Source organism: Emericellopsis atlantica, assembly GCF_019669845.1.
Source record: "Emericellopsis atlantica unplaced genomic scaffold F5Z01scaffold_6, whole genome shotgun sequence".
Classification (NCBI taxonomy): Eukaryota; Fungi; Ascomycota; class Sordariomycetes; order Hypocreales; family Bionectriaceae; genus Emericellopsis; species Emericellopsis atlantica.
The window spans coordinates 69,205-92,298 of NW_025764708.1; the positions used below are offsets into that span (position 1 = coordinate 69,205).

The 23,094-nt window shown below is 56.0% G+C and overlaps 8 protein-coding genes across 8 annotated transcripts; 4 read left to right on the plus strand and 4 right to left on the minus strand.

Moving 5' to 3' along the window:
* Nucleotides 1-35: 35 nt before the first annotated feature.
* On the minus strand, nucleotides 36-2,976 carry F5Z01DRAFT_476698 (endo-1,3(4)-beta-glucanase). Its single transcript, XM_046260034.1, has 2 exons — nucleotides 390-2,976; nucleotides 36-323 (listed from the first exon to the last, which is right to left on the minus strand). The coding sequence occupies exons 1-2, from the start codon at nucleotides 2,866-2,868 to the stop codon at nucleotides 307-309; spliced, it is 2,496 nt and encodes an 831-aa protein (XP_046120457.1). The 5' UTR covers nucleotides 2,869-2,976; the 3' UTR covers nucleotides 36-306.
* A 1,599-nt stretch (nucleotides 2,977-4,575) lies between these two features.
* Nucleotides 4,576-5,784, plus strand: F5Z01DRAFT_648594 (uncharacterized protein). The gene is made up of 2 exons (XM_046263042.1): nucleotides 4,576-4,923; nucleotides 4,989-5,784. Exons 1-2 carry the CDS (start codon nucleotides 4,650-4,652, stop codon nucleotides 5,387-5,389), a joined length of 675 nt encoding a protein of 224 aa, XP_046120458.1. The 5' UTR covers nucleotides 4,576-4,649; the 3' UTR covers nucleotides 5,390-5,784.
* Nucleotides 5,785-6,248: 464 nt separating this feature from the next.
* F5Z01DRAFT_476724 (uncharacterized protein) lies at nucleotides 6,249-8,380 on the minus strand. Its single transcript, XM_046260035.1, has 2 exons — nucleotides 7,910-8,380; nucleotides 6,249-7,848 (listed from the first exon to the last, which is right to left on the minus strand). Exons 1-2 carry the CDS (start codon nucleotides 8,289-8,291, stop codon nucleotides 6,563-6,565), a joined length of 1,668 nt encoding a protein of 555 aa, XP_046120459.1. The 5' UTR covers nucleotides 8,292-8,380; the 3' UTR covers nucleotides 6,249-6,562.
* A 4,229-nt stretch (nucleotides 8,381-12,609) lies between these two features.
* F5Z01DRAFT_697220 (uncharacterized protein) lies at nucleotides 12,610-14,394 on the minus strand (the record flags this gene model as incomplete). The annotated part of the gene is made up of 5 exons (XM_046266307.1): nucleotides 13,900-14,394; nucleotides 13,592-13,685; nucleotides 13,383-13,542; nucleotides 13,236-13,336; nucleotides 12,610-13,180 (listed from the first exon to the last, which is right to left on the minus strand). The coding sequence occupies exons 1-5, from the start codon at nucleotides 14,051-14,053 to the stop codon at nucleotides 12,610-12,612; spliced, it is 1,080 nt and encodes a 359-aa protein (XP_046120460.1). The 5' UTR covers nucleotides 14,054-14,394.
* Nucleotides 14,395-15,011: 617 nt separating this feature from the next.
* F5Z01DRAFT_679965 (FAD binding domain-containing protein) lies at nucleotides 15,012-16,734 on the plus strand (the record flags this gene model as incomplete). The annotated part of the gene is made up of 3 exons (XM_046265567.1): nucleotides 15,012-15,244; nucleotides 15,291-15,792; nucleotides 15,832-16,734. 3 exons carry the CDS (start codon nucleotides 15,012-15,014, stop codon nucleotides 16,732-16,734), a joined length of 1,638 nt encoding a protein of 545 aa, XP_046120461.1.
* Nucleotides 16,735-17,394: 660 nt separating this feature from the next.
* Nucleotides 17,395-19,539, plus strand: F5Z01DRAFT_671795 (uncharacterized protein; the record flags this gene model as incomplete). Its single annotated transcript, XM_046264736.1, has 3 exons — nucleotides 17,395-18,171; nucleotides 18,241-18,874; nucleotides 18,923-19,539. 3 exons carry the CDS (start codon nucleotides 17,395-17,397, stop codon nucleotides 19,537-19,539), a joined length of 2,028 nt encoding a protein of 675 aa, XP_046120462.1.
* Nucleotides 19,540-19,657: 118 nt separating this feature from the next.
* Nucleotides 19,658-21,328, plus strand: F5Z01DRAFT_476910 (beta-lactamase-like protein). Its single transcript, XM_046260037.1, has one exon. The coding sequence runs from the start codon at nucleotides 19,896-19,898 to the stop codon at nucleotides 20,826-20,828; it is 933 nt and encodes a 310-aa protein (XP_046120463.1). The 5' UTR covers nucleotides 19,658-19,895; the 3' UTR covers nucleotides 20,829-21,328.
* Nucleotides 20,875-21,643, minus strand: F5Z01DRAFT_476827 (uncharacterized protein). Its single transcript, XM_046260036.1, has 2 exons — nucleotides 21,226-21,643; nucleotides 20,875-21,167 (listed from the first exon to the last, which is right to left on the minus strand). Exons 1-2 carry the CDS (start codon nucleotides 21,455-21,457, stop codon nucleotides 21,055-21,057), a joined length of 345 nt encoding a protein of 114 aa, XP_046120464.1. The 5' UTR covers nucleotides 21,458-21,643; the 3' UTR covers nucleotides 20,875-21,054.
* Nucleotides 21,644-23,094: the final 1,451 nt, after the last annotated feature.

The window sequence follows — 23,094 nt, forward strand, 5'->3', positions numbered from 1 at the left end:
GATGATTCAAAGAAGACTAGGTCGACGAGATATCATGCACGGCCCATGCATCAGGGATATAGTGTCTGGGGACCATGCGGGGAATGGTACGGAGTTTCGGGACTGGAGTCCTGGACAGAAGAGCGTTAAATCTTTTGTTCAATATGGTACTGGTGAGAGGTACTGGGCATATCTTGAAGCTGTCTCATGTGCCTGGTCAAAGACTTTGCTAGCAGATGCTGTCCACAGTAATGCAAGTACAGTGATAAGTGCCAGACCCCCTTTTCCTCAATGTTGTGCACGTACGTATCTCACGGTGTTGTGCGCCTACGCACCGCCAAGGGCTAAAGAAAGAAATGTCAGTTGCGCGTCCAACACGCAAGGGGCCAAGTCAAGGGACAACTACTCACCGGCAGCGTACGCCATGTACCACGACCTGGAGGCACCACCATCGATCCAGCGGTCCTGGAAGCTACCGGACGCAAAGAAGGACCAGGCAGTCTGCGGGTTGACCAGCGCATACTGCGCGTACGCGATACCCTTCCAGGGGTTGTCGAAGCGGTCGACCCGCCCATTGCTGAAGAAGGCATCCCATTCCTCGCGGATGAAGTTCTTATTGCGCACTAGGCCAGTCGGACCGTGGACGGGGATCATGTGGATGCCCTGGATGGCCTCGATATCCGGCGAGAAGAAGGTCGTGTGGTGGATCTTATTCTCGAACAAAATACCGGCGACCTTATTGCCAATGAAGCGTGCGGGCTGCGTCGGGTTGTTATTCTCGTAGTAGTAGTAGTTACGGAACGAGCGTGTCTGCACGGCGAGCATGAGGTTAGCGCGCGCAACCATGTCGGCGTCGCCAATAACGGTCCCCCACATCTTGATAGCATAGGCGGCCATGGTATCCTCCGAGGACGATTCCTGGTTCTTCCCATCGGCGGATGGATAGAGGCCGTGAGCCCACGAGTGGCCGTGGTACCAGTCAAAGTTACGCCACTGAGGGAACCAGGTGTCCGAGGTGGAAGGGTTGGCCACGTCGCGGACGAGCATGTTAACGTAGTCGCGGCTAGAGGTAATCCAGTTGCGGTCCAGGTGCCCAATGTACGCGGCGGCCAGAATATGATAGCCATAGTGGAAGTGATGGTCGTTGTAGTAGGCGTTGCCAAAGTCCGCGTTGGCGTCACCGGTTGTGTAGGAGGCAGAAGAGACAACGCCACCCCATGCGCTCTCGTAGACCAGGGGGTATTGCTGCCTATTGCTAGCGAAGCGGTTGAAGGCAGCCTTGAGGTTGTTGAGACCGGCTTGCGCCAGGCCAGCATCGCCGAGAAGGTCGTTGGTTAGGTAGACAATCTGAGCAAACTTGGCCAACGCCTTGCCACTAAAGTACATGGAGTCCAAATTGGACTGAGCATCCATGTTCTGGGAGATGTCGGAGCGGGCAATGGGCAGGATGGCCGATTTGGCAGCATTCGACAGAGTCCTCTTCGTCGTTCCGTCCCACGGGGCAAAGTCCATGCTCGTCGGGATGCTGTTCTCCAGCATGGTCCACGAGCTTCCCCTGACGAGCCTTGCCTGGCCCTTTGTGAGGGTGACCAGCCTGATACTTTGGGTGCGGCCCGCCGTGTCGCTGTTGAAGGACTCGACGTGGTGAGGCAGCGCATACATGTACAATTTGCCCTGGCTGTGTCCAGCGCGGCTGAAGTTCAATGAGTAACTGCCAGAGCTGCCCGCGACGGAGCCGGAAAGGCGCACTCCTGTGGGATAGATACCAGCGCCATCGTCGAGCGCACTATCGGCGCCGCCAGGGTTCTTGACAACCTGGACGACACCAGTGAAAGCATTGCGGCTCTGTGCGAGACCCTGGTTGACAAGCTGGAGGTCCAGCATGCTGCCGCTAGTCGCATATCCATACACGATCCATGTTGTTCCATCTTCGAGGAGAAAGTTATACTTGGCCACGCCCGACTTGGGATCGTTCTGCACACGCGTCATGGAGCGGAAGAAAACACCCGTCTGGATCATGGGACGTCCACCCGTGAACTGACCCGTGACATATGGCATGCCCTGCACAAGGGGAAAGGACACAGCGGGTGCAGCACCAGCGCTGGGCCTGAGTACGGCACGAGCAGAGAAGGCCGTAACATCCTCGAGCTGCATCACCGTGGCAGACCCCAGCTCGACAGCGGACAAAATCATGGACTGGATGCCCACGGGGTTGAGATAGTACTCGGCCGCACCGTTGAACTTGTCGGCGCCGAAAACACGCTGGCGCTCCTCAGAGTGCGAGATGGAGATGCCCCAGCTGCGGGCGACCCCCCCGCCGCGAGGCCACTGCAGGGCATAGGGGAAGGGGTAGATGGGGTCTGTCTGGGATCCCAAGTGGAAGCCAGCGTAGAACTTGTTGGTGGAGAGGACGCCATTCTTGACAATCGTACCGTGGGAGACGGGATGGTCGCTACGCCTCGGGATCTGGGAAGGGGGTCCATTGGTACCAATGGGGTTGGCGAAGATGTCGGCGCTCTGGCGCTTGTCCATGTCCACTGTAGTCATCTCGGCTCCGTATGCTTCCAGAGTTGGTGAGGCAACAGGCTTGAGCAGCCTGCGCGGTTCGGGAATAGAACTTGTCAAGAGTGGGTTCCTCCGGGAAGAAATGTCGGTGTAGACGGTACCGGTCGTCTGCGGCGCAACACCCTCGGGGAGACCGGGAAGCACCTCTCGAGTACCGGTAGGCACGGGAGTCGACTCTATCTTGACAGTCCTGTCGGTGGGGATAATCTCCTCGGTGGAAAAGACTTCCGCCTTGAACTGCTGTCGAGGCTGGAGCGGAGAAACGGTGAAACTGTTGGCCTGCCCGAGCCACAGCAGGCTGGCACAGACTGTAGTGAACTTCATGGCGATGACTAGCTGCCCATATATCAGCGATCTGAAGTTCAAGTCGACTGGACTTGGACGTTCATTGCTCTCAAGAGGTTTGGCAGGCTTTATACTTGCAACTGGGTGCCCTCTCGCCGTAGGCGCATCTCAACGACACCCTCTCCTTCTTCATCTGGCTAGACTGTTTGATCCCATGCCCTGCCAAGTTGATCAAGGATCGGGGTGCTCCTGGTGATGGTCGAGTACTCCTCATCAAGTGCCTTGGTATCCGTGAGACGTTACCTCGGACAAGAGGAGAGCGCATCTGTCCCAGTCAATGCTGTCACTTCTAAGTTCTGCGCGCCCCCTAGACCAGTTCATGCCAGTCATCAGCTCCACGATGGCTGCATGCCCCTGTCTCTGGCAAAGCTTATGTTGCGAGCAGTATGGGGTAGTGTCGCTTTGAGCCAAGCCATAGAATCCCAACCTTCCTATTCAGGCATTCCAGACAGTCGTTGATTAGCTCTGGACAAGGAACGACCTAAAAGGAGTACGCTCCGGGGAGCCAAGTTCAATAGCGTTCCCATGCCGGGCCGAATCTATGCGGCTGCGTGGGTGACAGCGGATTCACTTGGTAGACAGGTTCGTCCCTCTGGCAGCCCTCCTCGCGGCAGGCCTGAACCTCTGGGCCGCAAGCGTCCTGCCCACGGGGCCACATCTTCTCCCCATGGGGTATTTCTAGGTCCTTGGTACCCATTTTGTATGGCATCTGGCCGGCGTTACTGCCTTCTCTGTGGCCCAGATTCGCCGACTGCAACGTCAGTGAGCCTCACATGACAGCCAGCGCTTTTAGCCGGAGCATTCCAGGCCACTCTCACGGGGACATCGACGTGAAGAATGCTGAACTTTCAAGCTCTTGAGACCCCCCCTCGAGTCTCGACTAATCGTCAAGTGATCAATGGCAGCATGCGCGTGATAGAGGGTCGGGTGCGATGGTTCGTCCGGCTGTGACTCTGCCATGTCACATAGGGGAGGATCCACAAGTCCAACTGTGTAAGTAACCCAATCTATCGACGGGTGAAGAATTGGAAAATCGAAGCGTGCTTGCGATAGTTTGCTGTAATGTCAAAAGGACGGCGATGCGGCAGAAAATCAACAGAGGAGACAGTGCTGGCACTTGACAAATGTAGGCCAATGGTACTACGGTCTCTATGTCCATGTCGATCTTCCAGTACGATCCACAGGGCACTGTCGATCACGCCACGCATGTCACTCACGACGTTATGCTTAATTTGAAATTCTCCGAGCTTGGCTCAAAGGGAGACTTTCACAGATTAACATTGCATACATATTTTCTGCAGGCAAAGTTTGTGACAAAACTTTCTGGACAAATAGGGCAGTCAATCTCACAGCTACCAGTCATTTAGCGGCATGTCGACGGCTGATCCTGCCACCGTGGGATAAGTGTGGCAAATTCAACCAAATGAGCATTCTACCGAGTGTCAGCTCACTTGATCACTTGAGCTTACAAGCACTACGTACTTGTACCGTATGGAATTGCCGACGATAGGTCTCGTGCGGGCAGAAAGTCTATCTCTAGGGTAGGTAGGGCTAGGCCTCTGATGTGGACTTGGGATTGCCTGCTTGCCACGTTGATATGGCCCCATTCACCACACAGAATGAGCCAATCATCGCTCCCGCTGGCTCACTCACTTCTCAGCCCGTCTCCAAGTCCAAGATACGACAGTGAGACTCTCATCGCTCGCACATGGTCAACATTGAGAACCTTCAACCCTCAAAGTCAACAGTCATCCCGCACAATGGGTATCATCCGTACCACAGTCATCACAGGTCTTCTGGGCACCTCGAGCGCAGCCGCCTACCTGGCCGCCCGGAACCCCGTCATCTCCCCTCTGGCCGCCAACGACCCCATCTGGGCCTCAAAGGTCTTCAAGAAGCACAACCCCTCGCGCAACCCGGTCACGCAGGACGTCTGTATCAAGCGCATCCCCTTTAGCAAGATCCGCCCGGAGCTGCTGCAGAACGACGGCCCCCTCGCCCTCGAGTTCTGCCGAGGCGTGTGGAGCGGATGGGGTGAGTGACGGACGGATGGCCGGACTATCACGATACGCAGCTAGCTAACTAAGTGAACCCACCAGGCTTCGCCGTCCAGCGCCGCTATCTCGACTTCAAGTGGCGCGGCCCCGAGACGAGCCAGCATCTCTGGACCAACGAGCAGCTCGCGGACAGCACCTACGAAAAGGGCACCGCCATCACGGACCACTTTGAGGTCGTTGACAAGACACCCTCGGCCATCACCGTGCGCTGCGGCGACTCGCCCCGGAACCAGGCCCTGCGACCCTCGGACGGTCTCTTTGAGATCAGCGCCACCATTGACAGGCAGCGCGAGGAGGTTGAGCTGCGTCTCAAGAGCTGCCTGTTCTCAAGCCAGGGCAAGATGGACGGGGTCAAGGGCCCGATGCCCTCGTGGATGGAGGAGCTGCACCAATGGTACGCGAGGATCTGGGCCGAGACGGGATCCTGGAGGCTCCTCAAGTAATCAAGAGGCCGTCTCTCTCTGTCTTGCGTGGTTTGTCAGCTCCATCTGACACATTCCTGTTGGTCGCCGTTTGTGGCTTTGTTGTTATCGGGTTCAGCAAGCGCCGTCACACGTCCCTCTTACACGTGGCGCTCCTCCCCGTCCACCCATGGGCCATTACCAGCCTCTACTGTGCCCTCCCGACGTCCTGTCATACTCTCCAGAGTAGGTACTACTTGCTACATTGGCCTCGCAGCTGCGCGGGCCGCCCTGCGGCCCGTCAAGAAAATCTGTTCCACATTGTCTATCCCAGCGTCACACTGCATAGGCTATTCAAACAGCCGTGGGTGGAGTCCCGGTTTTGTTATTCGTCATGGAACGCGCACAGTCGGGTTCACCATGTGGAGAGTTGCATATGTACTGTATCAAATGTTTTTGGTATTAATTCATTTCCTCATCTTGATTCGTGGACGCAAATGGGCTCTTTCGTGGGAGGGAGGGAGCCTCGTGTTGCTCTCCTTCCCCCCTCTCTCCTCTATCAGTCTCCTAGCCACGTTTTCATCTAGGCTGGAGGACTGCATCGCTCGTGCAGCCATCATGTCTTCATCCGCCGCCAAAGAGAGTGGCCCACCCCTCATCACCGTGTCCGCCTGCTAGCAGGGCGCTCCTTGAACGCCTGCTCTTCGTATAGTGTCATAGAACAGTGTTGTTACAGCCGTTGTACCCGCGGGCTACCTGTCCTGTCCTTCCCTATCCCATGCTCTGGCTGTGTCCGTGTCTGGACAGCAGCAACCAGTGCTGCCAGCGACAGTAAATGCAAATAACTCCGTGGCCCAATGCTGACCATCCGTCGCTCGAGTCTATTTTTTCCTGGCCGAGTTCTGCTCGGCGAGTCCTTTATGTAAACGCCGTTCGTATCCGTGTGAATGTCCCTTTCCTCTATGTACAGTAAAGGAAAGCAAGTCGTCATTGTATACATGGCGAAAGCTCCCCGTTCCGCACTCGGAACGAGTTTGCTAATCTCCTTGATTTGGTAGGTCGCATGTCGTGTGTAAATGATTCGTGAAATGAGTGAATGTGAGTTCGGGGTATCGATGCTGGCTGGGCAGGGAAAGGAGGTCCGGGAGGGATAGGACAAAAGAAGCATGGCAACCCGGCGGTAAGCCAAATAGTGGCGCGCCTCGGCAGGCTCAGCTACTTGCGGAGTCCGACCCTCTCGGCCAGATTCTTCCAAAACCTGACGCCATGCTTCTCTTCACTCTGCGAGCGCTCCATGGCGACAGCTCGATACATGGGACCGACAATGTCCTCGTCTCCCCGGGCAGGGAACTTGCCCTCGTCCAGCATGCGTGGTACAGCGCTAGGGAACCCGTCCTCGATACGCTGCCACTGGATGTCGGCAAAGTAGTCGTCATTGGTTGGGCGTCTGTTCAAGGCGGCGCTGGCGCTACCAGACCTGCCACGCGCACGACCCCTGCTGCGGCTGCGCGGCGCTGCCGTGTAGCCATGGTTCGCTGGCATGGTCTGCTGGGTCGCGCTCTCGTAGGCAGCTCTCCACCGGCTCTCCGTCTCCGCCCACTTGGCTTCCGTCAGGGCGTAGATCTTGCTGGTCTGTCCGTAGTTCTCCCCAGTACGCACAATGTGCTTGGTGTAGTTGACCTTGGCTGCCTCCCAATCCTGCCTGAATTTGTTGATGGCGTCCGCATCCACCTGCGGAATCTCATAAGGCTGGGGCATGATGGTAAAGTTGGCGTGGCCCAGCCGATCTGACCATTCATCGTGCTGCTGCATAATCGAGGGAAGAGAAATGGGCAAGTCCATGCTCGACTTGGTCGTGTTGCGGAGTGAGGAGACTGATGGCTTCGTGCTGATGGAGGGACGCGAGAAGTTGGGGCCCGCTGTGGGCTGGTAAATCTCCGTGCGGGCGGACGAAGGTGCAATGGTAGGGGATTGCAAGGGCGATTCCGCAGGCGGTTGGGCCAATGGCGACATCATCAGAGGCGGCAACAAAGGGGTGATGGCCTTTGCGCGATCCCTCTCCAACGCCAGCCGGGGGTCAACCGGGGTGGCATCGTCCAGTTCGCCAAGTGATTCGATGCTATCCATGCTGCCGTGGGGTGATCGGACAGGAGTGGCCGATGGCAATCCGTAAAAGTGGTTTGCGTGTTGCTGGCTCGGTGATGACAGTGACGATGATCGACTAGACGGACCATGTGACAGGACCTGATCAAAGCTCATTTCGGCGGTCGGCGAAGATATGAAGCTTGGCTTCCGAGACATTGTGTTGAGTCGTTTCATGGTGTTGAAGCGCGACCCGAACCGGGCTGTGAGCCCCGTAAAGGGCGAGTCGACGCTTGGCTTGGCGGAGCGAGATGCACTAGAGTAGTCGCCATCGCTCATGAAGCCAAGCTCGTAGTTGATGTCATGCTCGCCGGATAGACTGTTGCCGGTGCTGTTGCGGTGCTCGCAGGGCTCGTCACCTGTCGCTCGTGGTTAGTTTGCGTAATCGCCAGATAGCCAAGCCAACACGCTTCATCTTACATAGGCAGCTGTACAACTCCGAATCTTCGTAATTTGCGGACCTCCTCTCCTCCTCCCGCTCATAGGGTTCCTCTTGCACATCAGGCAGGAGCTGTCGTTTACTCTGTTTGGTGGTGAGTGGCTGTGTGGGCGATGCAGGGTTTTCCTGATGTTGCGAGAACGACAGGTCGAGTGACGAGGACGAGCTGGAGCCACGAAAGTGGCCTCGTGTGGAGAAGGTTGGCGTGACCGGGGAGACGATATCTGAGGAAGACGAGTTCGTTGTGTAGGACGAGTAGGGGAAGAGATCCTCCTCGATGTTGGGGTGGTACATCTGGTCGATTCTCTGGCGTTCCGCCTCTACCTTTTGCGGCAGCAGCAATGGTCGTATCGAAGTCGCCATGGTGACCAAGTTGCCGCTGCGGGCGTCACAACGAGGACGCGAGGTCGGGCGATGAACTTCAGCGTTCGCCGTCGTCCAGGTGGTCGTCGCGTGGCTGTGGGTTTGGTGTTTGGTGTGGTGTTGTTGTTGTTGGTGAGAGAAACGGGGGAGAGGGCAGCGTCGAGTCAAAAGAGCAAAGGATGGGCGCCGGTGCGCCGGGAGCTAAGGTGGTTAAGCTGGGGCGGAAGAGCTTGGCTGCGCGCTGGACTCTGGCAGAAGAGACGATATCCAGTCGCTGTTTTCTTGTCGGCCTGGTCGCCTGCAAGGTGATGGATGGATTTGCGGATCCTGGTGGGTCGACTTTGCTGGAGCGCCAGTCCCACCCGCGGGCGGAGCCAGACACAAAAGAAAAAAATTCCAGGCGGATGGATGGAGGAGGGATGCCAGCAGCCAAACGGACCAGGGTGCTAGCCAGTCTGTTAAGTTAGTGTAGTTTCCTTGCTCGTTCGTTTCCGGCCGTCTGGGAGACGGCCGGGGGTTGTTCTTGTACGTACGTAGTATGCGAGTTTGTTGGTACGCTCGCACGCGTGTGCCCGGTCCGGGTCCCGTCCAGCAGGGATTGATACCGTAATTAAGCGGGCCAGGTAAGAAACCGACCGGTGAAGCGTTGCCAGAACGGTCGCGTCTGTGTCCAGTCTGTGTGTGACGACTGCAGTGATCTGCCTGACGGGAAGGAGGAAAGCCACAGATTTAAGAAACGAGCGCGGGGAAGTCTGAGGCCAACACGGCCTGTTTTCTTATTATTATACACAGGCCAAACGAGCAGCAATCAGACGCAGCTTGCCGTCAAGGTGCTGGATGTTTGTCCACGTGTGGGTGGTTGGGCGCGACTGCGTAGCTGCGGAAGGCCTGTGTGGTGAGTTGTTGATGCCGCCCGCACCAATCACAGGCTTGCCGAAGCCGTTGGACTATCCACACTGAGTGCCAGAGTGTGAATAACCGCGGTGAAGAGAGCAGTTGAGTCGACGAGGCGGTAACAGTCGGTAGCCGCTGGCTGCGATCATCGTCACGAGGAAGATGAGGTGGCCGTGGCTGTTGAGACCGCTCTTGTCGTGGACCTCACAGTTGGCTCGCTGGGTCTTGCCTGTTTGTTTTCTCCGACGCGATGTGGAGAGCGAGACATGTCAGTCACTTAGGCGACGTTCTACAGCGGATGCTGGCACAGCGGTTCAGCAAGTACACTTCACCTTCATAGCTCTGACATCATTGCCCGTGTCTCTCGAGCTCACGAGTGATTAATTCTGGCATTTTCACAAGACAAATCGATCATGCACGGATATTGGGATCCTATCTGTGAGATCATTCACCACCTTCCAGTCTTGCTTCCTGCGTTCCTTCCTGTATTCCTTCCTTCCTTCCCATCACTTGTTGTACGTACCCCGTTTGTAGAAGGCACTGGCAGCGGCGGTGTTGGAGCCGCTGAGCCTGAACCCCCTCCCGTAAATTTTGATTGGTGGGGTTGCCCAAGTAGGAGAGTCTGAACTTCCAGTCTGAAGTCCGAACAGCCAGAAAAGCCCCACACCCACATGTTCCGTTTCGCCCTTCGTTCCTTCTGGCTCGACGACCGGTGTTGCGCCATGCCCTGAACAAGCCAGCGCCTCAGGCCTGCCGCTGGCGTCCACACCGCGGCATGTGCACGAGTCGCCAGCCACCTTCAAGCTCATTTGCCAGTGCTACAGATACGCTTTCTGACAATGCATCAATGCATGCTCATTTGCGAACGCCTCACCCGGGCGCGATAAGTCGTTCATGTCAAAAGTGCCTGGACACGCGATGGTATGGGAGCCCGGCCATGCGCGCCTCGACTAGCCTACTCAGGACCCGTCTCAAGGTGAGCCTGAGTTCCCCAAGGTCGGTGCATGGTGCCCGACTAGGAACACGGCTCTTCCACCAAACCCTTCGAAGCGTTGCTTCCCCAGCATTGAGAAGACAAGCTCGGAATACAGATACAGGCCGGCAATCGTCTGGGCCGCCCCAGCGTCGCATGCGCCGGGAGCCAATTGACTCTACATTTGTTGTTTCTTCTGAAATGGCCATTTTAGTTAATACGTACTTATACCTATCACAGCATCATCACTTGTCAGCGAGTTGACACTGAGAGGCCCATCCTCCTTCCAATCACGGCCAAGTGCCTCAGTCGGACTCGCGGCCCATCCTCTTCCTCCCGCGGGACCCTGGCTCGTGGGGCCTTACCGACTACTTGCGTACTAGGGCCTAGGCTCTGTCAGGCTGTCAGCTCGCGCTTCGTCCTTTTTTTCTGGCGAGGACGCTGCCTCTCTAGCTAATCACTGCATGATATGGTTCCTAGCGGGTGTGGATGCCCATGTTGTGGTCTTTGGCATGACAATGCGAATTGGATTCCCCATGGCGGTTTCCTTGCCTGCTCATCGGATGAGTTACGATGAGGGCATTGACTTGTATTGTGGGCATTGTTTCAAGATCGAGCTTCCATCGAGATGGATTTGGCGGGGTTACGTGAGTGAGCAACAGCAGGGCAAGACGTCAGTCAGGGCTACCTTGCCTTCGGAGGACGGTGCACCGCCGCGACGCGTGGGATCCGAAGCAGACGATTGGCCAATGGCTACAGACCAACATTGATTCCTTTGCCTTCCATGCGCTCACAACCTCTCCGGGCCTGACATCAGCGGCAGAGAGACTGGGAGTCACTACGGATAATGAGGTCCTGGATGAGCGAGCGCGACGCGAAAATGTAAACATGAGTCCGAGGTCTCTGTCAGTCTGCCGCTATTGACCCAATGTCTTGGAAGAGTGGATGGAACAATGGCAATAGAGTTTGCGCTTGGACTAATTTAGCCCCTGGCCTCACGCTCGAAACTGACAGATTGATAACTGCACGTGTGGCCCCGCGCAATTGGATGCTCGTTGGCTCAAAGAATTCTAGCGCCCTTCTACAATATGGCGACCGGACGCCGCGTTAAACTCTGAAGCCTTACCCTTTGTTTTGAATCATGGACAATTGTGGCCGGACAACAATAGGCGGATTTCTTTTCCTCATCGGCGTGGAGATGTCGCCTTTTGTGTCTCGTGACCAGGGGTGAAGTATAGGGATTATTGCTCAGCATGGCATGGCTTCGCAGGCACCAAGGCAACAAAGCATCCATACACAACCGGTCCAGATGCCCGCCTGCCACGATTCATTCATACATGTAAAGAAACCCCGATTCGGCCTGGAGATAATGATGCATCCGTGTTGTTGACCGAGCCATGCACATGCGAGAACCCTGCTTCCGCTTGAAGATATTACTTGCAGAGGTGGGCCGAATTTGTGCGCTCTGCCTTTTCCGCAGGGTAGGGCAGTTTGACATGGAGCCTGTACGCTACAAACCGCGCACGGCACAGAATCAGATGCATCGCAGCCTTGGTTCTCCTTCAACTTCGGAGTAGAATACCTGATCCGGGCTAGGACTGTCGGACTCCAACTCTATTGATTCCAAAGTGGCAATAGCTTTTGAATGCAAAGCCTGAGAGTGGCACAACATTATAGGGTAAGCTGGTATGTCGAAATCGTTTTTCACATACATACTAAGCCTTTCACAACGTGGCAAGCCGGACGGCCCGTTTTTGGGGGACCTTGGCTGGGCATCCCAGGACCCTGAAGAACACGGTGAGTTCGCTTGGCTCGGAAGCGCGAGAAATAGACATCTCCCAACTTCGATCCTGGCAGCTACGCGCATGCATGCCCGCGTGCTTGGGCTGGGCTAATTATTTGCTGCTGGCATATCACCAGCAATGCAACAAATCATGCACAATGCAAGAGAGAGGTCTGGTGGCTTACTACGCGGACCTGGCCGGAGGCACAGTTGCAGGCCCAATCCGAAGTTGAGAGCCTCCAAGATCCCCAATCGTTCCGCGAACGTGAACTTCACATGCTACCACGAACACTGGAGTCCCCGAGGATCTTCTCCTGGACTGATTGTTGATTGCCGCGGTGTCTCTGTCGAACTGACCGCTCTTCTCGAGCGAACTCTCAACCCAGAGGCAGCTTGGACAAGCTATGACGTGGCGCGTCCATACACGTCGACAGCATGGATGCTGCCAAAGGCGACAGACCCGACTGGCTACTAAATACCAGTTGTCAGTACTCAAACTGTACAGACACCTCGAGTGTCAGATTGGTGCAATCGCAATGACTACTGGTCCATCGTGACCTGAACATGCCAAGCACCTCGACGATGAGTCGCGTCCTGCCGGCCTGACTGTTTGCTTCTTGACAATGGTCGTCTTGGGGAGTGGTGCCACGTACACACTCTTGTTTCAGCTACCTTGCCAAGTCATCCGAATCTCTGTCGCTCCCTGAGATCTTGGTCTCGGTAATGGTCATCTCTATCTTTTTGACTACCCCACCCGAGCCCTCCAAAATACACTCGGTGCTTGCGGTGTCGTCTTTGTCTCCGGAGACGTGGTGACCGACCCCGTGGCCGAGGGCTATGATGCCATTTGTTTTGCCTCCCCAGTTCTGCAACGCATAGCTCGCTTGTTGGTGCTGCTGTTCCGAGAAGTTTGAAACTTGGTGGCTTCTACTACCCGTCGCGTACTTTTGGCCGGTGACATTGGACGTGTCGCGGTTGGACCGGACCTTTTCGTCAAAGTACTTGATGAAGGGCGCGAAGGTCGGCACGCAGACGACAATGACACCGAGATTGTTCTCAATGGTCGACCACATGATCAGGGGCGCCGAGTCGAGGTATTTGGCGAGACGGACGACGGTCTGGATGCGGAAGATTTGGATGACAGTGATGAAGATGCCAAGGCCGAGAAGAATTAGGAGGACGAGCTTTTTCCGCAGCTGTATCTGCGCCTTGAGCAGGACGGGGACTGGGAGGAGCATACTGCCAAGTGTCAGATCGCACTGCCAAGAGAAGATACATTCAACATCGGACTTACACCACGATGCCAAAGGTGATGGTGAGAGAGGCCATGCTGAGATAGAAGGGGACGGTCTCAACGCAATTGCCCGATAGTGACCGATCCCATTGAAAAGCGACCTTCAACATCAGTCAGCGGGGCTCAGCGAGAGGAGGACGTGCGTACAGGGGTACAGAGATTAATCTGGACAATCAGGAAGCAGACGTGATACGCAAAGCAGAGTCCAATGACGACGGTAATACCCCAGCTGTACACGCCCGCTGGAACGACGCGCAGATAAGTCAGTAGAAGACTGAGCTTGAAGCATAGAATGCTTGTAATGTAGCTGGAAGGGTCAGGGGGGCCCAACGAGAGGTACGAAGCATGTGATTCACAATGGCGCGCCAACAAATTGCCAGAGACCAAAGTAGTAGTTGTTCTCATCCGGCAGATCGTCCAGTTCCAACAGACCGAGACCCCATTTCGTTTCTACCACGTCAGTAATGGCGCAACAGCGAGTCGACGACAGACCTACAAAAGACAGTGACCACGGCAAATCCGCAGCATGCGATCTGAGTCTGTTAGGGGGATATGTACTTGAGCAACAAAAAGGAACGGCGTACCCAGGAGAGGCAGGCAGTCCAGTCGTCTACATAGAGAGTCAACCAACCACTTGACCATGCGTAAGTATAATGTCGCTTACCTGCTCCCCTGGCCTTCACGAAGACTGTACGGACATATATCCGCAGCAGAAGGACGACAAGAGACAGCGCCGTGAAAGCTAATGCGAGCCCAGCGATCATGGGCCCATCCGAGGGCGCGCTGGGAGGCGTGTTGTAAGTCCACGATCCGGCCATGCTGGTCTGTCGACGGTCGTCAGTCACAGGAGTGAATTAGTCTTCAACAAAGAGAATCGCGGGCGGGACGTTTTGAACATCAATTTGATGAGCTGGCTGACTTCTTCGTAGAGACATGTTTTGTGTCTGTCTGCCTGCCACACCATGTGGCAGAGGCGCAGTCTGCAAACAGGCAACTTGTCCTGCGCACATTTATGCAGTTGATTGGTGATGCAGGGAGCTAGTCCAGTCTGCTGCAAGTAAACGACCAGTCCCGTGATCCCGTTCAATCAGGTTCCCCAGGAAAGGTCCACGCTGCATGTTGTCGAAGTTTGCCAAGCCGGGGATATGATCACTACAGGCTTCATCTCCCAGCCGCTTCGTCTCAGCCTCTTTTGGCCATTTTAGCGTATACGAGACCGTTGTAGCGCAGGGAAAGAGGATAGAATGTTCCCAAGACGTCTGCCTCGGTCCGCCAAGGCCACCAAAAGAACTACAGTCCCTATCTAGTTAGCAGTGCCTGCCCTTGTGCTGGCCTTGAGAAGTTGAGAGTTGAGAGTGAGATCTGTACGGAGTACTACAGGTTGATGCGGAGAAGCTGCAGGGCGCGAGGTACCAGTTGAGTTGGGTTCCCAGACTCGATCTGATCTCCCTCGTTCCAGGAAGATCCCACGCTCGAGGTCTCAAAGGTGCCGGTTGATCCGTGCCAAATCGTCTGCCATTTATCCTCACGGACCGGCGGACATGTCGCTCTGATGTTGGAGACAAAGTCGTCCACGATGAGTGGCGACCAAAGCGAGGTGCGTATGCATGCAGCAAACCCCGCGCTCCTACATATATACCCCTGATCCATCTGTACGCTGTTCCTGGACCCTGGACGCAGGTATATAACGCGGTGCGACCTTCACGCCTGCCTGGTGGTGGAAGCTGTCCTGCAGCTCGCGCTTTTTGCGTCCTCTTCCTTCTCTCGGGCCGCAGTATGAAGAGACTACTACGAGTTCTGTTGTCCGCCGTCGCGGTCGCGGCCCAGGACTGCAAATGCCTGCCCGGCGACTCCTGCTGGCCCTCCATCTCCCAATGGGAGGCGCTCAACTCGACCGTTGGCGGTCGTCTTGTAGCGACTGTTCCACTGGGTTCGCCTTGCCATGACCCCGACTACGACAGCGAGAAGTGCGACTATCTCCAGAGCCAGTGGCAGTATGCTGGGATTCAGTGAGTATCCTCATGTCCTACCCAACAGTCAGTGCTGATTAGGCAGTATGGACGACTCGTCTTCGGTCATGGCTCCCTTCTTCGCGAACCAGAGCTGTGATCCCTTTCAGCCCCAAAGTCGGACCTGCGAGCTGGGCAACTACGTGGTCTACTCGGTGCGCGCAGAGTCAGCTTCTGACGTCCAAGCTGCCATTGCCTTTGCCCAGGAGCACAGTATCCGCTTCGTCATCCGGAACACCGGCCACGACTATAATGGCCGATCCACCGGCGCAGGCGCTCTGTCTGTCTGGACTCACTACATGAAGGATATTGAGATCCTCGGCCGAGCCGACGGCAAGGCGCTCAAGGTCGGCGCTGGTGTCCAAGGATTCGAGGCCGTCGACGCGGCTCATAAAGCCGGTCTTGTTGTTGTCGGTGGCGAGTGCCCTACTGTTGGCTTGGCAGGAGGCTACACCCAAGGCGGCGGCCACTCGGCGCTGTCGACCTCCTTTGGCCTCTCTGCTGACAACGTCCTTGAATGGGAGGTCGTTACTGCCGCCGGGGAGCTTGTCAAGGCCAACCGCGAGGAGAATTCGGATCTCTACTAGGCCCTCGGCGGAGGAGGTGGCGGCAACTGGGGCGTCGTGACCTCCATGACCGTCAAGGCCCATGCGGATGCAGCTTGCAGCGGCGCCTCCGTTGTCATCATGGCCGCCGAGAATGAGGAGACTGCCTTTTACAAGGCCATTGATGCGTTCCACGAGGAGCTGGCTGACATGGTTGATGCTGGCGCCCTTGTCATCTACTACTTCTCCGCCGACTTTTTCCAGATCGCACCTCTCACTGCGTACGATCAGACCGAAGCCGACGTGCGCGCCATGCTTTCGCCCTTTATCAACCGCCTGAAGCGTCTCGGCATCACCTACACAGAAATCTACTCGGAGTCGCCCGACCACCGAACCCACTTTGATCAGTACTTTGGACCCCTGCCCTTGGGCAACATCCAAGTAGGCATCGCGCAGTATGGCGGCCGTCTCATCCCCCGCGATTCGATCAACAACATCACCTCATTCACTCGGCTCATCGGTGCTACTCCCGGGGCCATCTTTATCGGCGTCGGCACTGACGTGAGCCCCTTCGCCGCCGGCCAAAGCAACTCTGTGCTCCCCGCCTGGCGCGACGCTCTCGTCCATGCGACCCTCACTACCCCCTGGGACTTTGAGGCTTCCTGGGAGGACATGATTGCCAACCAGGTGCTCATGACGAACGAGCTCATGCCCGCGATCGAGGCACTCACGCCGGGCAGTGGCGCGTACATGAACGAGGCCGACTTTCGCCAGCCAAACTTCCAGAGGGAGTTTTTCGGGAGCAGCTATCGCCAGCTGAGCTGCATCAAGAGCAAGTGGGATCCCGAGGGTTTCTTCTACGCTTTGAACGGCGTCGGGAGTGAGAAATGGACGGTCTCTATTGATGGGCGTATGTGCAGGGCGTCGGACGACATGGACCTGTGAATTAGAAAAAAGGGGAGCGCGTCCACTTTTGATAAACTCTGAATGAGTGGGATCGCATGAAATGCGGCTGGTACCTTATTGATTGAGCCTCATCACGTGTTTTGTTTAACTCACACTGAGTACTAAGTAGCTACTTGCCCCGCCAAAGCAGCCAGAGCCCAATGAGGTCATCGTCTTCCACATCTCCGCGCCTGTGAACTAACTCAGTTCGACAGTTCGGCCAGACCTCAGTTCACAATCACATCAAGGATGAGGCTGAAAATCCACAATACTTGGCGGAGCTGCATTCGCTGTCGATCCGATCAACTCGATATCTGACGAATATTACGCAGAGAGCAGCCACATAACCCCACTATATCACTACTAGTAACCAACTTGAAGTCTCGTAGTGTGACGTAGCTGGTCGTAAACCTTGAGTTGGTTGCTGGTTGCGTCAAATGGCAACTGCAACCGTGCACATCAAATGCCAACAAGCGCCATCCTGTCATTGTGCTTTTGCACTCATTACTTCACTATTAGCTTCCCGCAGCATACCCCCAGATCCGTATCGAACGTCTGAGTACATTACAACATCGCCAAGGACAACCTGGACAACCTTGCTGCAGCTGCCTGTACGTGAGCCAACAGTTTGGCGATTGCCAAGCAATCTGCCCACCCGTCATGGCAACATCAAGGCTGGACCAGGCCACCCCTGACCCTATCCTCTCTCAACCACCTACCAACGACGCCGCAGCGGGTGAGCAGCCTCAGATCGTGGAGAAGCACGAGGAGGACCATCCGACAGCTAGCCATGCACTAGCTGAGGAGGCCATCTCGACGGAAACAGAAGAACAAGGCGTCAGTCAGATGGACCACGACCACACAGAGGTGAAGAATCTGGGGTGGAACGATGAAGGCATACCAAAGCCTCTCGTGGGGGGCATTGAAAATGAGGAGCTGTGGACGCTGGTGCGACGATTCAACAAGCAGATATTCCATGTGAAAAGTATCGAGGAACCACCCTTGGCCAACTTGGACATGAACATTGCAGACGGCGAGGAGTTCTCACCCGAGAAGCTGAGGGCGCAATTGGAGAGGATGTACATGGTCGTCCTTGTCAGTCTACTTTCGTTCTGGAAGCATATTGTCCGCCTCAGATCATGGCGTGAGCAGAAGCGGACTTGGGCGTTCCTGGGCGTCTACGCTCTTGCCTGGTTGCTGGATATCCTGGTACCGACAATCGTTGGGTTCTTGATGGTTTTGATTGTGTACCCACCATCCCGAAGCTACTGTTTTCCACCAGCGCCGCCATCTCTGATCAACACAAACACAGGAGGCCTGCAGAAGCCGCCCGCCGGCGTTCTGGGTTCGGATGACTCCATGACTGGCGCTCCGGAAAAGCACGAAGGCGAAGCCGTGGAGCAAGAGGCGCACAGTTTCGTCACCAGTATCTCTACTGTATGTTCTGGCGTATGACACTTCTTCTTTGATGCTTTCCGACCACGCTCTTACTGACGTGTCATCAAGTTGGTGATCAGCACCGCAGCAGGCAAACACCCACAAGGCGATCCGGAGCACGACAAGAGCAACAATGCCCCCGACCCGACCGAGATTACGGCTGATGTCGCGCACGCGAGGGACAAGTCCAATGGCGATGAATCGACTCACGAGCACGACCGCACAAAGGAACCTGTGTCGAGCGCCGTTTGGAGCCAGGCAAGGCCAGTGATGCATGCCATGGCAGACTTTGTCGACACGTGGGAGCGCTTTGGCAATGCTCTAAACGCAACTCCCCCATTCCCTCGTCAGAGGCCGCGTCTGACCCTTGCCGCGTGCCTGCTACCCATGCTCGTCGGATCGTACTTTACAACGTCGTACATGCTCCTCAAGGGGATGGGCTTCGCTGTTGGGTTCGGATTCTTCGGTGATCCGATCATGACACCCGCCATCCGATTCTTACACGACAAGGTTCCTAACTGGTCGAAGTACTTGGAACTGCGCCACACAGTTCTGCGCGGCATCCCGACCAATGTTCAGCTCGTCGTCACGCTTTTGCGTATCGGCGAGAAGAACCAAGCTCCGATCCCGCCTCCTCCCGCGTCCGATGTGCCTCCTCCTGTCGAGGCTCATCCAACCGCTGGGCAGGATCTCGATCATCTAGGTACGCATGCCATAACACGTGGGTTGAGTGATGCTGACACCAGGCAAGCTGTCACCGAAGAGGAGTTGGATCACGCCGTGAAACCAAGCGAGAATCCACCCGAGGAGGACGCCAACGAGGGTGCCGTCGCCGGTGCCGATGCCTACGACGACTTGGGCAAGCAAAAACCCAAAAAGGGGCGTCGAATCTTGAACCTCCTCAAGGGTACTGCCAAGGGCGGCATCCAAACAGCCCTGACAGCGGACAAGGCGAAAGCCAAGGTGGGCGCCAAACACGCCAAGAATCGTCTTGGTGCTGTCAAGGGCTCCAACTCGTGGCCTCCCAGGGGCCCAGTCACCTTCCCTGCGCGGTGCAGAGGTAAGAAGGGACATGCGTACATCACATCAAACGCGACAACGCCAGCTCTCAGCTGGACGGCGAGCATCGACGACGTCAACCCAGCCTGGACGGTCGCCATTGCCGACATCTCAGACCTCAAGAAGATTGGCGGTCTGGGCTGGAAGAGCAAGCTGATGGTGGGTTGGGCCACGGGCAAGGAGATTGTGGATGGCATGATTATCCGAACCAAGTCGGGTGAGGAATTCCAACTGACGGCCGTCACGATAAGAGACGACCTTTTCAACCGTATTATTGCCATGGGGAGCCAAATGTGGGAGGCATGGTAAAAGTCTATTGCATGCTAGGGATTAGGGACAGGGCGACATGGAGTTGGGGTGACTTGTGACCGTGATCGGAGGACACGGGGCATCAGAGGCAGTATGTATTCAAATGCCTTGCTAAAAGTAATTCATGTCATACGTAGTACACGTTTTCGCTTACAATTCTGTGCTTACAAAGATCCTAAAGTCACTATGAGGGTGACCCCTCGTGTGGGGAGTCGTTGACGTGGGGTTGGCTCAGTGGCTGCCGAGGCCGGCGCAATCAACTTGAATTGTCAGCAAAACAGCATCTATTTAAGCTATCAAGGGCTCAAAACCTCGGCAGGATATGCCCAAAACAGGCGCAGTCCAGAGAAAGCAATATGGAATACCCAGAGCCCTATGACCCTAGCCTCTCGTCCCAGTTCCTCGTCTGCTCGACCTGTGGCACCCAATTCCCCGCGACGGATCGGCTGCAGATCAAGTCATGCCACATTTGCGATGACGCAAGGCAATACGTCCCTCGGTCCGGGCAGTCGTTCACCACGCTGCAGGCCATCTGCAGCGCGTCCCATCACAACCAATTCGAGGCGTACGAGGGCGACGAGCGGCTCGTCTTTGTCAAGACGGTGCCGCAGGTGGGCATAGGCCAGCGATGCATCATCGTCCGGACGCCCCAGGGCAACGTCCTCTGGGACTGCATCACCCTGCTCGACGAGGCCACCATCCAGAGGATCAAGGACATGGGCGGGCTCCAGGCCATTGTCATCAGCCATCCCCATTTCTACACCACGCACGTCCAGTGGGCGCGCGCCTTTGCGTGTCCCGTGTACGTGGCGGCGGAGGATGCCTCCTGGACGACGATGCCGAGTGCGCATCGCAAGCTCATCACCGAAACAGAGACGGACATCGTTGGCACCAAGGTGATCAAGATGGGGGGTCACTTTCCCGGGTCCCTAGTCCTGCTTTGGCAAGGCCGATTGCTGATTGCCGACACGATCCTCACCACGCCCTCCGGTCTCGGCGACTGGTCGGTCAACGCCCTCGGCGAGGACACCAGCCACGTCCCTCCGCCGCCGAACAGGAACACATTCACCTTTCAGTGGAGCATCCCAAACATGATACCGCTCTCTGCGGATGAGCTGTTGCGTATGTGGACCATCCTGCAGCCGTACACGTTGACGAGCACGCATGGCGGGTTTATGGGCCAGGACATTGAGGATGAGGGTGTCAAGGCCCGCGTGCTGAGGAGCATGCAGATTCAGTGTCGCTACATGGGCGGCCAGAATCACCCTCTGATGAAGGTCACATTGTAGTGGACGCTGTGCCAGAAGAATAAGTAGGTATGGTTGTGAATTTATAAAGATGTATGCTGTAAATAAAGTAGCGCGGTGAGAGCGATGAGTAAAAGGGGGTATCCGTGAAGTGAAGTGTGTCCCAAGGGATATGCTTTGAACGCCCAAAATGCCAGCTGTGAAAGGAAGAAAAATAGCCAAAGTATTGAAAGGGGAGATGTGTTGATTATAGAAGTGGTCGAGGATTTCATTTCTTGAGGGAGGACTCGGGGTGCAGGCATTTGTCCAGCAGCTCCCAGCCTTCCTCGGGCAGAGAATCAATGACCGAGTTGTTCAGGGTGTCGATGATGAAGCGGTTGGCTGTTCACGCAGAGTCAGTACTGGTGTTTGTCTTGTAAACCATGGGAGCGAAACGTACGCATATAATCCACACCCTCGTCACCGGCTTCCATGGCGACATCAATCCTCGCCGAGTGGTAGCAGCCATATCGCTCCTGGAGCTCTAGCATGCACCGCCATAGTTGCCTGATGCCGCTGGCGCTGAGTCCCTCACATGAATGGTCGGGTTCGCAGGCGAGAGAATGGCGGCGAGCAGGTGTCGGTACGCTCTCGACGGAGGAGGAAGATGCTCGACGAAGACGGTTGAACATTTTGGTATATTGTGGTGGGGCACTGGCACTTTTGGCGAATGCTGTTGTTGGAGTTGAAGAGTGATTATTCACTGGGCACGCCAGATGAGTGGGCGTCGGTGGACTATTAAAGGCTGGCGAGGGTGGTGATGCGAGACAAACGGCGGTGGATGCGTCAATGTCACGGTTGTATGACCCTTTGATGGCGTTGCTTTGTCTTAGGACAAGGGACTGGCAGCTGGGTGAGGCTGGATGGGATGCGTTGGCTTTTCAATGCCACAACAAAGGGAGGGGCCGGGGACTAGCCCAGGGTCGGGCAGGATCTCCTTATAATATAGTAATGCTAATAAGCAGGTTGTGAAATCATCAAGGAGAGATTTACTAGGTGCATGACTAGCAAGCTCCACGCTCGCGAGGTGATGGATGCCCGATCAGCGCCCGGAAGCACCCTTGCCAATGAAGTGCGGCACGAGAAAGCTTAGCCTTGCGCTGGCGCACTGACTGAGAAGAGAGAGCAAAACAAAAAAAAAGGAATGCCCAAATCAGTGGGCCTCGCTGGGCCTGATATGTCATTCATTGCAGACGCCAATCCAGTCGTCAAACAGTAGACGGGGCATTGGACGGATAAGGCGGGTGTTGCTGGAATTGCTGTCGCAGGAGCACAACCTGTTTGTTCTACTGTACAGCGATGATGCGGTGATCACCATGGGCATGGCAGTGAGGGCAGTGGGAATGTCGGCAGTTGGGGGCTTGCAGTAGCTCTGTCTCTGCCGCCCGCGCTGGCCCAAGGTGAGATAGCGATCAATGATCGTCCATCATTGGCGACGGATTGTCCGGCACCGGATGGACTGTCATAGTACGTGGGCGCCTCAGCATGGGATCAATCACCTGCTTGCAATCCCACGTATCTGCTGCGTGGGACGTATTTCGTGCCGCGCTTGGTACTCACTGCCACAGCTCATATATGACGACGACTTTTACACACCATCGAGCAACGACGTCCACGATCAGGGTCTGTCTACCTTATCCAACAGGGCAGAATCCGAGCGGTGCTGCGCTAAAACGCTGCCAGAGGTGCTGTCACTCGCGGGATGCACAGGACCGAGACAAGTGGCGTCAGCCATCACATTCATTCGATCCATCTCGACTCGCATCCCAAAGAGGAATACAGGTCATGATTGGCGTGCTGGCGAGCAGCAGACGAGCCTGCTGACCTGGCTGTCAAAGTCAAATGGCGGGCTGACGGACGGTAGCAATTCGCAGCTGTATCACAGTTTCAATAATTCCTAACTCATTGATTGTGAAACTTCAGCATGTATGACTTTTTCGTCGGCACCACAGAGCCGTGCAATGCCACTTTCGGCCGACGCTGCCGGTGTCGAGGTCCGATGGGCGGGTCCCGATCGTCTCCGATGCGTGGATCTCGTTCCGGTGCCTGAGCCTGAAAATAGCCTTTCTTGTTTATCAGGGGCTTTGTCGATGATGTGGAAACTTGCTGGAACTCGGAGGCCACGCAACGCGCGCTGCGATGCGTTGGCAGCAACGGTCAATCGTCTGAGCCGCACCGAACGCGCGTTTGGCATGCACGGTGCAGGCAAACAAGCTTCAGTTGCTACCGCTGGAATGCCACAGCCAGGCTAGAATCAAGATGGCGGTGA